This window comes from Ursus maritimus, unplaced genomic scaffold (assembly GCF_017311325.1).
Source record: "Ursus maritimus isolate PB19 unplaced genomic scaffold, ASM1731132v1 scaffold_18, whole genome shotgun sequence".
NCBI classification, from domain to species: domain Eukaryota; kingdom Metazoa; phylum Chordata; class Mammalia; order Carnivora; family Ursidae; genus Ursus; species Ursus maritimus.
Window position 1 is genome coordinate 55,012,503 of NW_024424230.1, and position 12,199 is coordinate 55,024,701.

General features: G+C 48.5%; 1 protein-coding gene across 1 annotated transcript in view; it reads left to right on the plus strand.

Annotated features, from left to right (window-relative positions):
• The first annotated feature begins 11,576 nt into the window (after nt 1-11,576).
• Nucleotides 11,577-12,199, plus strand: part of PTPRM (protein tyrosine phosphatase receptor type M) — a 749,396-nt gene continuing 748,773 nt past the window's right edge. Inside the window, exons 1-2 of the mRNA XM_040632384.1 lie at nt 11,577-11,599; nt 11,699-12,189. Of these exons, the coding sequence (XP_040488318.1) occupies nt 11,577-11,599; nt 11,699-12,189 (514 nt within the window). The remainder of the gene's footprint in view (nt 11,600-11,698; nt 12,190-12,199) is intronic.

Sequence of the window (12,199 nt, forward strand, 5' to 3'; positions counted from 1 at the left end):
CTGTCAAAATTTGTCATTAAAAACCATTCATTCAATTTATTCATTCATTCCACAAAATTGCGGTGTTTTCCTGTGCAGCTACTGAGCGATTGAGACTGACTTAGATTAGTGCCACGTTAAACTTGAGATTTTTGTGAGAGGTATGCCATCTTCTCAGACTATTCTCTGAAACTAGGCCATTGACCCCAGTGTCCTTGGGCACCTCTACCTTGATGTCTGGCCCCTTCTCTCTACTTTCAGGTCCTTTTTAATTCCAGCGTTTCACTGTGGCAGGAAGGGGATGGCTCTCCACCTCCTCTTCTTTTTGACATGAATTTCTACAGTATATCCTCCTCCTTCCTGAGGTGACACCATTCTGTCCTCTTAGTAGGGGTCATAGTGGTGTAGCAAGGAGAAAACCCTGCTTGGTGGAAATATAAAAAAATATTATCCCTTTAACTTGCCAACTGAATGAAGCATTTTGAAGGAAATAAACAAGTGCTACATAAAAGGATAAGAGGAGAGACCTGTATTTATTGGGGTGGTTAGAGAATTGCTTTCCATAGAGAAGGCATTAACTGGAACCCGAAGGCTAAGATAAAACCAACCGTGTAAAAGTATGGTTCCTAGCAGAAAGAACCATAAAATAATTCCAAAGGAATAATATAAGTCACATCCTTGAAGTTGGTAATTAGGATAGGTGTGTAGGTGGGATGTGAGCAGGGTCTTTTGGGTGGTATTAGAGGTCAGTCCACTCAACAACCATTCCCAAATCCCCTGCCTTCCTCCACCTGAGAGGCTGGAAAAGATACGACTAAAAGTCCCAGTCACCACAGAAGTGAGGCGTGGCCATATAACACCATTTTTACTGACAAGATGTAGGAGAAAATCGTCTAGAGGGCCTCCCTTCACAAATAAAGTGCAAAAGCCCACAAGAAGTCATTTGGTCCCTTGCCTTTCCTCCTTCTTTCTGCCTGGAATGCAGAGGGAGGCACTTAGTTTTGCAAGGCTGAGCATGAGCGGTAAGACGGGAGGAACCTGGGTCCTCAATGGCACGGTGATATGGCTGTGTCCCCTGAGTTGCCTACCCCCACGTGAGAAAATAGATAATGGTGACTTCTTTTATTAGCATTTTCTAAGCAGTTGACTTAAATTCATAGTTAATCCTCTTAAGAACTTAAAAGAGTGAGTACCATTGTTCTTCCATTTTTAGATGAGCAAACTGAACCAGAGAAAGGTTGAATAATTTACCCAAGTTACTCAGCGAGTGCAGAAGTTGAACTTTGAACTCAGGTAGTGTGCTACTCATTCCTTTAGCCTCAGACCTTTAGCAGTTATTCTATATGCCAGTGTTGGCTGGGTTTTCTGTTACCCACCGATGATTGCAATCCTAACTCTATATTCTTGAAGAGTAGGTGACAGTTGGATGGAAGGTTTTAGATCATCATATAAACAAAGATCAGTGCAGGGTGTGGCCAAAGGATGGCAAGTTAGATAATTTGATGAAGAATTTATGGTTGGAAAAGAGACAAAGGTGAAGATGGAAATGCAGAGAGTGGTCAGGAAAAGGAGCTCAGGAAATTAGTATATTTGCCCACAAATTGCAGCCCTTGGTGCCCATTGCTTAATTGCATTGTCTTATCTTTAGAAGATCTAAGTCATTCTATTTTAGTCCTCAGTTTCACTTATCTCTAAAATGGGCATGATGAACATACCTGTCTTTTAGAGTTTTAATGCCCTTGCCAAAGGCTTTGTTCATAGTAAGCCTTCCGTAAATGTTTAGCCCCAAAATCATACTGAAATAAGTCTGAATGTTTTCCTGTAAGGCTTGTCTCAACTTGACAGTAATGACTGTCTAGAAATCTTCAATTTAAAATGCAACATTTGGAAACTTTAAAATATCTAAGATGAAGAGAAAGTAAAGATGATATTGTCTTTGATGTTAGCAGTGAAATGTTTTTTTCATATTCTACAGGAAACTCAGCCTTATTACAGATCACAGGACCTAGGACTCCATTGTTGCAATAATTTAATCTGAGGTAGGACTGACACTGTTGGTGTAACGTTTCTTAATAGTATTAGTCAAGCAGAGCTTTAAGGAACATACCTATTGACTTCAAAGGATTTGTTTTAAAGAAAGTGAAATAAAAAGGAAATACGAATCCACGGGGACAGGATACAGTGCCATGATTTCCACCCCAAGTTTTGGAAAATTTCACTAACCTCCAAACTGTGTTCTGAGAAAAACAGTTATCTTATACAAAGGCACAAGAACTAATATAAAACATTGGTTCAAAGCCTCTGGGGAAAAAAGAGGGACACAAAGACAGTCACTCTCTCCTTTAATGAAGCCCCACGTGGAAAGTAGCTGCTGCGTGGTGAGCGGGAGCCTGTGCCTTTGAACTGACCGTGGTTCAGGTGGCAAAGTGTTATTTCACACTCTCTGAGGGAGCTAGCAGACCTCTGACGCAGCCCAGCTCCAGAAAGAGATCACAGAAAATGTTTTCTTCTAGGACTTCTTGGTGACTTAAACACAAGAAGTAGAGACAGTGTACAGCGATCGCTGGAGGCCTCTGATGTAATCTTCCTAAACCGGTTTCTTTCTAGGTCTTTCTCCACATCCTCGGAACCAACCTGAAAAACACCCCCGCTGTGTGTGGGGGAGGGTGCTTACTGAGACTAATGTTGCCGGTGCTGCTGGTCCTGTAGAGAGAGCCAGCTTCCAGACAGGAAAGATCCTGCCTCGGGCTCTCCTGCGGGAGCTGGGGGGGGGAGGGGGCTGCGGAGGGCAGGGCCGGCCAACAGGCTATTCTGGTCAGAGGGGTGCTTCTGTGTGGGCAATTGTTTCCCCTCCTGCAGGATGCAGCCACGGAAGGAAAGGGCACTGCATGACCTGTTTCCCCAGAGGGCCCCTCGGTATAAAGTAGCCCTAGTGCCCTGTCGGCACAGAGCAGGGAAGTTACCCTGAGAGGTGTCCCTCCCTGCACAGTATACAAAACGGCCCGCAGAGGCAGCAGAAGTCAGACTGTTCCAGAGATTCTCCAGCAGGTCACTTCTTGTACCTACTGTTCTGGGAACTCCAGTTTGGACATGGCTGGAGAAATGACATCTTCTAGGATATTGAGATCGCCCTGTAGGATCCATATCGCTATGGACCCCATGACTAAGGGAATTTTTTGAGAATATCAGCCTACAGACCTACTTTACCTAAAATAATGAAAAGGTCAAAGTTCCAATCAGAAACAGATTTTTAAAAAAAAATATGACCTATTTGCAAATTGTGAACTTTCAGCCCGTGTAGTAAAATGGCCTAGAAGGGCTACATAATAAACTTTAAGTTCATTAACTGAGGGGCCTGTTTAAAAGAACATTCATGCACACTGACAACTCTCTTACAATGCATGGGGTAGACAGAACTGAAACTATTCTTCTCATTTTGCAGATGAGCAGCCCGGAAGGGGCTACCATGATAAACCACGAAGTTTTACTGCATATAATCTGCTGTTGGATCAGGCAGCTGATATAACTGCAGTTATGCCCCAAAGAAGAGTGGAATATCTACCTCATCTCTACCTGTACAGAACCCCAGCATAGAACTCTGTGCAACTAGACTCTCTTTAGTATTTGATTTTAAAATCGGTGGTTAATAACAAGAACTTACATGCCACTAATAGTGCAGCAGGAACTGTATTAAACACTTTACGTTATTCTCTCATTTAATTCTCATAACTCTGTGCAATGGGCACATTTATTTATTTATTTATTTTAAAGATTTTATTTATTTGAGAGAGGGAGAATGAGAGAGAGAGAGAGAGAGAAGCAGACTCCCTGCTGAGCCAGAAGCCCAATGTGGGGCTTGATCCCAGGACCAGAGATCATGACCTGAGCAGAGGGCAGATGCTTAACCAACTGAGCCACCCAGACACCCCAAAATGGGCACAATTTTTACCTTCATTTTACTGATAAGGAAGCTGAAACACAGAGAGGTTAAATGACTTGCTCAATATCACTCAGATTAATGGTGTGGGGGTTAAGGTTTTTAAAAAGAATATGCAAATGCATTGCCCTAGTATCAACATTTCAGGAGATTAATTTATATTCCCAGAGTATTGTGGGCAAAGCAAAGAACTAAAACCTATTACTTCTCCCCTTTTAATTAGGCCATGAGAAGGAATTCCTGGGGCATCTAAAAATCCATCCTAGTGATTTAAGCCTTTATACAAAAGTGGCTTTGAACTGTGCTTGGATGAGCTTTGCCTTTTGGCAGTGACAGGTTCCGACCTTAGGTAGGATATAAACAGCTACAGAAAAGGGCACCTGCCCCCATTCTTCCTTCTTCTGTTCAGGTGAGAACAGGGCTTCACTGGTGAAAGTTTAAATGACCTGGTTCCTTCTGACCCCTGTGAAAAACTAATGATGTGTTTTTCATTTTCATCTCATTCTCTCTGGTTTCATGTAGTCTCCCCCCACCTTATTTTCCAGGAATGGGAATACCTTCCAAGGCTCCCAGTGCATGCCTGAAACCACAGATGGTACTGAATCCGATGCATACTATGTTTTTTTCTATATATACATACCTGTGTTAGAAATGTAGTTTATAAATTAGGCCCAGTAAGAGATTAACAATTACCAATAATAGCATAGAACAATTACAACAATATACTGTAACAGAAGTTATGTGATGTGGTGTCTCTCTCTCTCTCTAAATATCTTACTGTATTGTACCCTTCTTGTGATGCTGTGAGAAAGTATGAGAAAGTACCTCCGTGGTGACACACATTCAGAAGTGAGCGAATCTGTGAAGTGCTGGGTGACAAGTTATCTCTGCTCCTCTCGTGAGCAGGTGCAATAGACTCCCATGGTGAGTGTGTGTCTAGTGCAGGGCTCTGCGTATCACCGTGACCAGTTTCCCCACCGCTGGCCCCTGGCTCATGCTTCCTTGAGGTAAAGACAAATGGGGGTGGGGAGCAAAGATTGTGATGCGATGTTCACTTCCAGCTTTGCTTAACCAGAGGTCAACGCAGTGAATAATCAGGTTTGTTCATTGCCTCCCAGTTCACACAGAGCTTTCACGTGTGATACCATTTCCACAAGCCAGGAAAAAATTAACTAATTTAAATCACACAGTTGGGACTCAATCAAGTTGCTCTCCAAATTCTGAGCTAGTTTTCTCTGTCTCTGACTTCCTCTTTTTCTCCTTCTTTCCCTCCATTCATCCTTCCTCCCTCCCTTCTTTCATCCATCCATTCCACTCTCCTTCCTTCTTATCATTCTTCCCTTTTTTTCAAGGACACGCTATAGTTCATCGATGAAAGAGAATACAGTACACCATTGCGGAAATTTGTACAAACATGCTTATTTACATTTCTTATCCCAAAATACACTTTCAGAACCTAAATACACTTCTAAAAAATGGGAATTAATCATCGCAGCAAGGCCTAGAAATGAGAATATGAGTGGCAGAAACAATGACAATCTTTTCTTTTTCTGCTGGGTCGTGATAGCTCCAATCAAGTGACTTTGGTGGGTATTTAAATGATTCTATCTATGCTTTTTGGTGGGCGTGATACTTTGGATGGATTAGGAACTTTCTGCATGTGGTTAACCTCCAAATTCAACATAACATTTCAGATAGGTAGGGATGGGCTATATGGTCAGATCAGTTTTCTCCTCCTCCTCCTCTTCTTCTTTTTATTAATTTATGTTTTGACTTTAGTAGGGTGGACAAGTTTCACGAACAGAGTAATTGCTGCCAAAGACATCATCAATCATAAGGATAGTTGGCAATTCTGCCTGCAGACCCAGCAAAGTGGGTTCCCACCCTGGGTGTGTGCCTCACAGGGCCCTGGGTATCCCAGCCTATACAAATGAGTTTATTAAGGGACACATGGTCACCTCTATCTCTAGGGATCGGCTGTTCAGTGATGAGAGAGCATAAAACATGACCCTAAACATCCGATCTCAAAACCAACTCTGTTTAGGCCCCAGAGAAACTTCACAACTTTCGTCCCATGGCCTTGAAACAGCACTGTGAGGGTTTTCCCTCAGATGGACATTCCTAGGCATGTGGATAATGTAGTGGCAGAGACATTTATTTAAAAGAAAAGTCAAATTAATTAAAAATCCAAGTCCTTCCTTTCAGATAGCAAGAATATTAAACAGTCTTAAATAATGAGAAGTTTTTCCTTGTAGTGCCAACCATCAATTTTCTTGCATCTCTTCATGTTCTAATTCATGGTTCTGGAAAGAGTCACATATTAGTATAGTATTTGCATGTAGTTGAATATGGTGATTGAGGAATATGTCGCAAAATTAATAATATTACTGTTAAAATATATCATGTGAAACATGATACTGATTCTTTACGTTGACACAGGGGTCGATGTTGAGTGCTGGAATTGCTAATAGGTTTCCACTTTAGTAAAAAATTAATAAGGTATAATAGAATTTTCAAATGTTAAGTAAAAATTTTAAGCTTTTTCTGAATTAATTTTTATTTATTTCAACATTGGTATTCATAATCATAATCTGTAGTTTGCATTTTAATTCTGATAACTTTGAACCATTTGGAAGAAAATAACTTTCAACAATTATAGGATGGTAATTTTACTTTTCTAATTTAAAATTTTTAATTTACATTTTTGATGAAAATATATATTTAAATTTTATGTAATTTGAATATAGTGATCTTTTAGCATTGTTGTCCAATAGAATTTTCTGTGATAATGGAAAATGTTCCATATCTGTGCTGTTGAATACAGTGACCACTAGCCATATGTGGCTACTGAGCACTTGCTTGTGTCACTGAGGAACAAAACTGAAATGTGACTGGGTTCTCCATACAGAACAGTATAGCGTCAGATCACTGCTGACACTAGAATACAAACTATGTGACGATCTTGATTATATCAACATATTAGAGATTTTATTAAAGGGGAAAATCAATTTTATAAAATAAATATAATGTATGAATCATCTATGCTTTGATTACTTCTTCATATACGCCAGACTATCAACAGAAAATTTAGATGTGCATAGTGATATATTCAGATGTCTGATATTTTGCTGATTTTTGTCATATAAAAACTATAGATTTTCTTTTCTTTCAATATCGTTGTTAAATTTGTCAGGGTAGGAAAATACAACACATATATAATAACATGCTAACTTAATTAATAACTTCGAGATATTGACATATGATGCATCTCCATTTATATCCTCTTGCCCCAAGCCCACCAATATTAGAGACTGGCTTGAAAGCCCTAACTCTGACCAGCCACTCTGTAAATGTCATTATTGTCCCTGAGAACCATGAGTATCCTGTGGTTTGACTAAAATAAAAAATCTTTCCTGCTGAAAAAAGAAGTGAAAGCAAATGTCCCACTGGGAGGATTCCTACAGCATCCCTTCCTTAGGGAAAGTCTAATCCATTCATTTTCAATAGAGGACTTCTATTTGGGCTCAGAGTTGCTTTGGCCAGTTACCTATGCGTAAGAGGGAGTAAATAAAAGGTTGTCAAGAAATGGAAAGGGAAGGAGGCTTTGGTAAAACCTGTCATTGCTTGCAATGTGGATTGCAGGCTAATATGGGTAAAGGCTTAACACTGTAATGTTTAGGAAACAGAGATAATGCAAACTCATTGACCCTCCCACCAAGCTTTAAGTAATAGGAAGCAGGGACATAGTATCTTCAGGTTACCAGGGTAGCTGTAGTTGGAATCTCTGCAGGGCTTTCTCTCCTCTGGTGCAAAGAAAAGCTACGAGTGCAGCTGCCTCCCAACCCACCACCAAGCCACCTTACACATTCCTTGCCCGGGGGTGCTCCACACTAAGGCTGTTCCACACTTTCTTCCTGAGGACCCCTGGGGAGGGGGGAGTGAGCCCTAGTAATCCACAGTGGTAACCTGCTCATTGATATACCTACATTGGCTTATTTTCTTTTTCCCCTTTGTCTCACTTCCCAATTCCTCTTGTACTGCTTCCTAGGATTACTTCCCTAGTAGATATCACTTGCACATATATCCTCACCTCCAGGTCTGTTTCTGGGGGAGCCTAGCCTAAGAAAACCTCAGCATGCACCATAGTGCCTGGCATATAGTATGGCCTTAACAGGTATTTGCTGAAAGAATTAACGTAGTTTGCAAAGGAAATCCTACCCTAATATTAACTTCACCCAATTTAAAGAAGTTATTCAGAAGGAAAGCAACTAGATTGACTTTTACCTCCTTATCTGGATGTTCCATGCATCTCCTAGCATTAAAGTTCCATTGGCAAGCACATTACCATTCAACAAGGCAAATTTAGGCTCCATCACAGTGCATACATGCCCTTAACAAAGGGAAAGCCCAGGTTGCAGATTGGCCCATCCTCACTTGCTGATCCTTTGAGGTAGCTGGCTCCCTTCCTTCTTTGATACTTCAACTGTTCATTTTGTGTTTAAAGATAAGGCTCAACAAGTACATATTTGTGAGAAGTAGCAGGATGATGTAAAATCATTAAGTAAAAGATTAATACAGAGCCTTTTAAAGAGCACTTCTCATAAGGATCCAGTAAGTGGAATTCCTGAAGAAAGGGGAGTTTTTGGTCGGGACACCAAAAGCAAAAGTACTCTAGTCCCTAAATTTGACCCGGAGAGGCTCTTGTCCGTAGATTCAGGGGCCCGCTGGAGGCCGGGTGGAGGTCAGCGTGGGAGCAATGTCCTTTTCGGGCCATTATAAGCACCAGGTGGAAGCAGAGCAGGAGAGCTCTGGGGCACACCTGCATCATGGGTTTGCCTTTGGCCCTTGTCATTGCCCGTGCTAGAACACTGTGTTACTTTCCTTAGTTACTTCGGTTTCTAATTTAACCTCTTTCCGAACCCCTCTAGTGCGTGTGTTAGCTAGGAGTGGCGTCTCCAGCTATGTGGTGTTGGCTCAGTGTGCTTATTCTCAGGGAGATAGAAGAATCACTTTTTTTTTTTTTTTGGTAATTTGATAAAGCGAACCTCTTCACTGAAGCATCAGAAGCTTTTAAATTAATAAAATAATCATCCCAAGCACAAAATGGTAAATTAAATATTTCAAGACATGGTTTGATTCATTACCCACGCCTCCTCCGCCTCCTCCTCACTCGTTCCCCAACAGTTTGCACCTCATACAGAAATCACGGGTTAGGTCCAAAGCCTCCTTTCAGCGTGACCACTGCCTTCGGGGCATTGCCCGCGGCTCGCTCCGGCCCACGCGGGGCAGCCTCGCAACTGCGGGGGCCCCGGGGACAGGCGCGTCCGTCCCGCGGGGCCGGCCGGGAAAGCTGGTGCCCGGCGGGGTCGCGGAGCCTGCGAGCGCCCGCTCCGTCCCCGGCGCCCGCCAACTTCGCTCGGTCCGCTGCCCCTCCAAGCCTCCTCGATCTGGCGGCTCGCCTTCCCCGCGGCGATCCGGGAGCGCGGGCCCTGCGACGCCGGGGCGCAGCCGGCCCTGCTCGGCGACACTGCCGTCCGGCGCCGAGCGGCGGGGACCGAGGTGCTTCGCGGCGCCGGCGGGGCCGCAGGCCGCTGGTCCCGCCCGCCGCTCGCACAAACTACTAGCGGCTCGTGACCCGGGACAAACTTCTGGCTGAGGCGCAGCCCTCACACGGTCACCCTCCCGGAAGCCAGGGACGAAGCAGAAGCGGCGGCTGGGGAAAGGAGGGAGAGGGAGAGGGTGGAAACGGTGTCGCCGCTCCACTCCGCGCGGGTGACGCCGCACGGGCGGCGGCGGCGGACAGCCGTCCACTCACGCTTAGAATATTCATTTTACCGTCAGTGAAAACCCCTTCACCAAAAAAAAAAAAAAAAAAAAAAAAAAAAAAAAAAAAAAAAAAAAAATTTCTAAAGGTCCAACTTACTCATTCCTCCCTAATAAACACAGAAACCTATTTTGCAACTCAAGTTTATGGCCAAATAGGGGGGTTTTATTACATTAAAAACAAGAAGCCCAGGTCCACCAAGTACGTGGACCTTAATGAAACTCATACAGAAGAGAAAGTGCGCAAATTGCACGCGTCTCGTGAATCCATGCGTGTGTCCAAGGACTGATGGCAATCTAGGTAACCCCTGTAACACCGAGCGCCATTCTCCCACGCCTGACCCCACCCCTGGGTCTACAGGTCCTCTCCGCCAGGGGCTCCTGCAGGCTCGGCACGCCCCCGCGCGCGCCGCTAGTCGCGCGTACACACACACACACACACACACACACACACACACACACACTTGTACGCACAGACCCTCTCCTTCCCACCGGGACACACACACACACACACACACACACACACACACACACTTGTACGCACAGTCCCTCTCCTTCCCACCTGGGACCCCGGGCAGCGGGGCTGGGTTAACAACTTGCCACTGGCTGCGGCGCTCCGCAGGGGACCGAAGGCGGGTAGGTGGGGCCGGGAGAGCGCAAGGCCGCGTTGGCCCGGGGCCTGGGAGCCTGGACGCTCCCTCCGGGGCTGCCGGGTCCTCCCGCTGGGACCGACGAGGAACGCCCGCCTAGGCTCTCCCGGGCTGCCGCGCGACCATCTCAATAAGCCGGCGTCACCGCCCGCCAGGGGCTGGGGGCGGCGGGATGAAGGACAGGGCGCCGGGCGAACGGCACCACCGGAGCTGCTGCCGGGTCTGGACGATCGCCGCGGGCGCAGCCGGGCACCAGCAACCCAGCCGGGCAGCTGCTCCGGGTCGTAGGGATCGCGCAGCGCCCACGCCCGGCGGCCCAGGGCTGCGGCGCCGAACTTCAAGCAAAGTTTTGTGCTGTTCCTCTAGGAGCCGGCCGGGGACTCGGAGTGGCGGCGGTCCACGCCAAGCACGAAGGCCGGCAGCGGAGGCGAAGACAGGGTCGAGTTCGGCGGCCGTGCGCCGCCGCGCCCGGAGCGCATGCGGTGCCGCCCTCCGCCGCGCCTCGCCTAGCGGGGCTAACGGACAGCAGCGGTGCCGGGCCCGCCGCGCCCCCGCCCCGGACCTGCTGCCCGCCTCGAGCTCTCCAGGCCGGGGAGCTGCCGGCGTCCCGGGCCCCCGCTCCGGCCCTCGCGTCCCCGGCGGCGGCACAAATGGTCCCCACCTACCTGAAAACGTCTCCCCTGCCACAGTTAGCAAAAGTCCGGCCAAAGTCGCCAGGCATGTCCCAAGTCTCCTCATGTTGCCGAGTGCGCGCCGGGCCGCTCCCAGGCGGCGCTGGGTGGGCGCGCGAGGGCGGAGGGCGGACGGGAGCTTGGGTTTCCAGGCAGCCAGAAGAGAAAGGTAAACAGCAAAAAACAGAACCGGAGCCCCAAAGTGCCAACAGTTGCAGAAGTCCGAACTCCGGCAGCTCCAGGGGCCAAGGGAGAGGATCCTGGGTCCTCCTCCCCTGCCGCCTGCCCCACTCGGCGTCTGGCGCGGCTGCGAGAAGGAGCGGAGGGCGCGCCCGCGGAGCCAAAATCCGCCCTCCGTTCCGGCGCCTGCACCCGCCGCCGCTCTCCTTCCCCTGCTCGGGACCCGAGCCGCCGGCGCCGGCCGTGGCCGTGGCGGTGGGCGCGCGCGTCCTGCCCGCCGCCTCTCCGCCGCCAGCCGCCAGCCGCGAGCCCAGCCCCGGGGGCGGCGGTGCGCCGATGGCCGAGCCCGCGCCGGCTCTGCGCGGGGCTCTTGCTCCCCGACTGACTGGCGGTGCCCCGCAGGCCGGCTGAAGGGAGCGCCCACGTCACGGCCGCCCGGCGCCTCCGCGGCCCGCTAGAGGGCGTGAGCGCCCAGCCCCGCCGGCCCGCGCCCCGGCGCTCTGCGACCGCGGCGCCTCCGGGAGGGAGCTCGACTGGGGGCGGCCGCCGCCACCGCCAGCGCCGCCGCCGCCGCCCGTGCGGCGTCACCCGCGCGGAGTGGAGCGGCGACACCGTTTCCACCCTCTCCCTCTCCCTCCTTTCCCCAGCCGCCGCTTCTGCTTCGTCCCTGGCTTCCGGGAGGGTGACCGTGTGAGGGCTGCGCCTCAGCCAGAAGTTTGTCCCGGGTCACGAGCCGCTAGTAGTTTGTGCGAGCGGCGGGCGGGACCAGCGGCCTGCGGCCCCGCCGGCGCCGCGAAGCACCTCGGTCCCCGCCGCTCGGCGCCGGACGGCAGTGTCGCCGAGCAGGGCCGGCTGCGCCCCGGCGTCGCAGGGCCCGCGCTCCCGGATCGCCGCGGGGAAGGCGAGCCGCCAGATCGAGGAGGCTTGGAGGGGCAGCGGACCGAGCGAAGTTGGCGGGC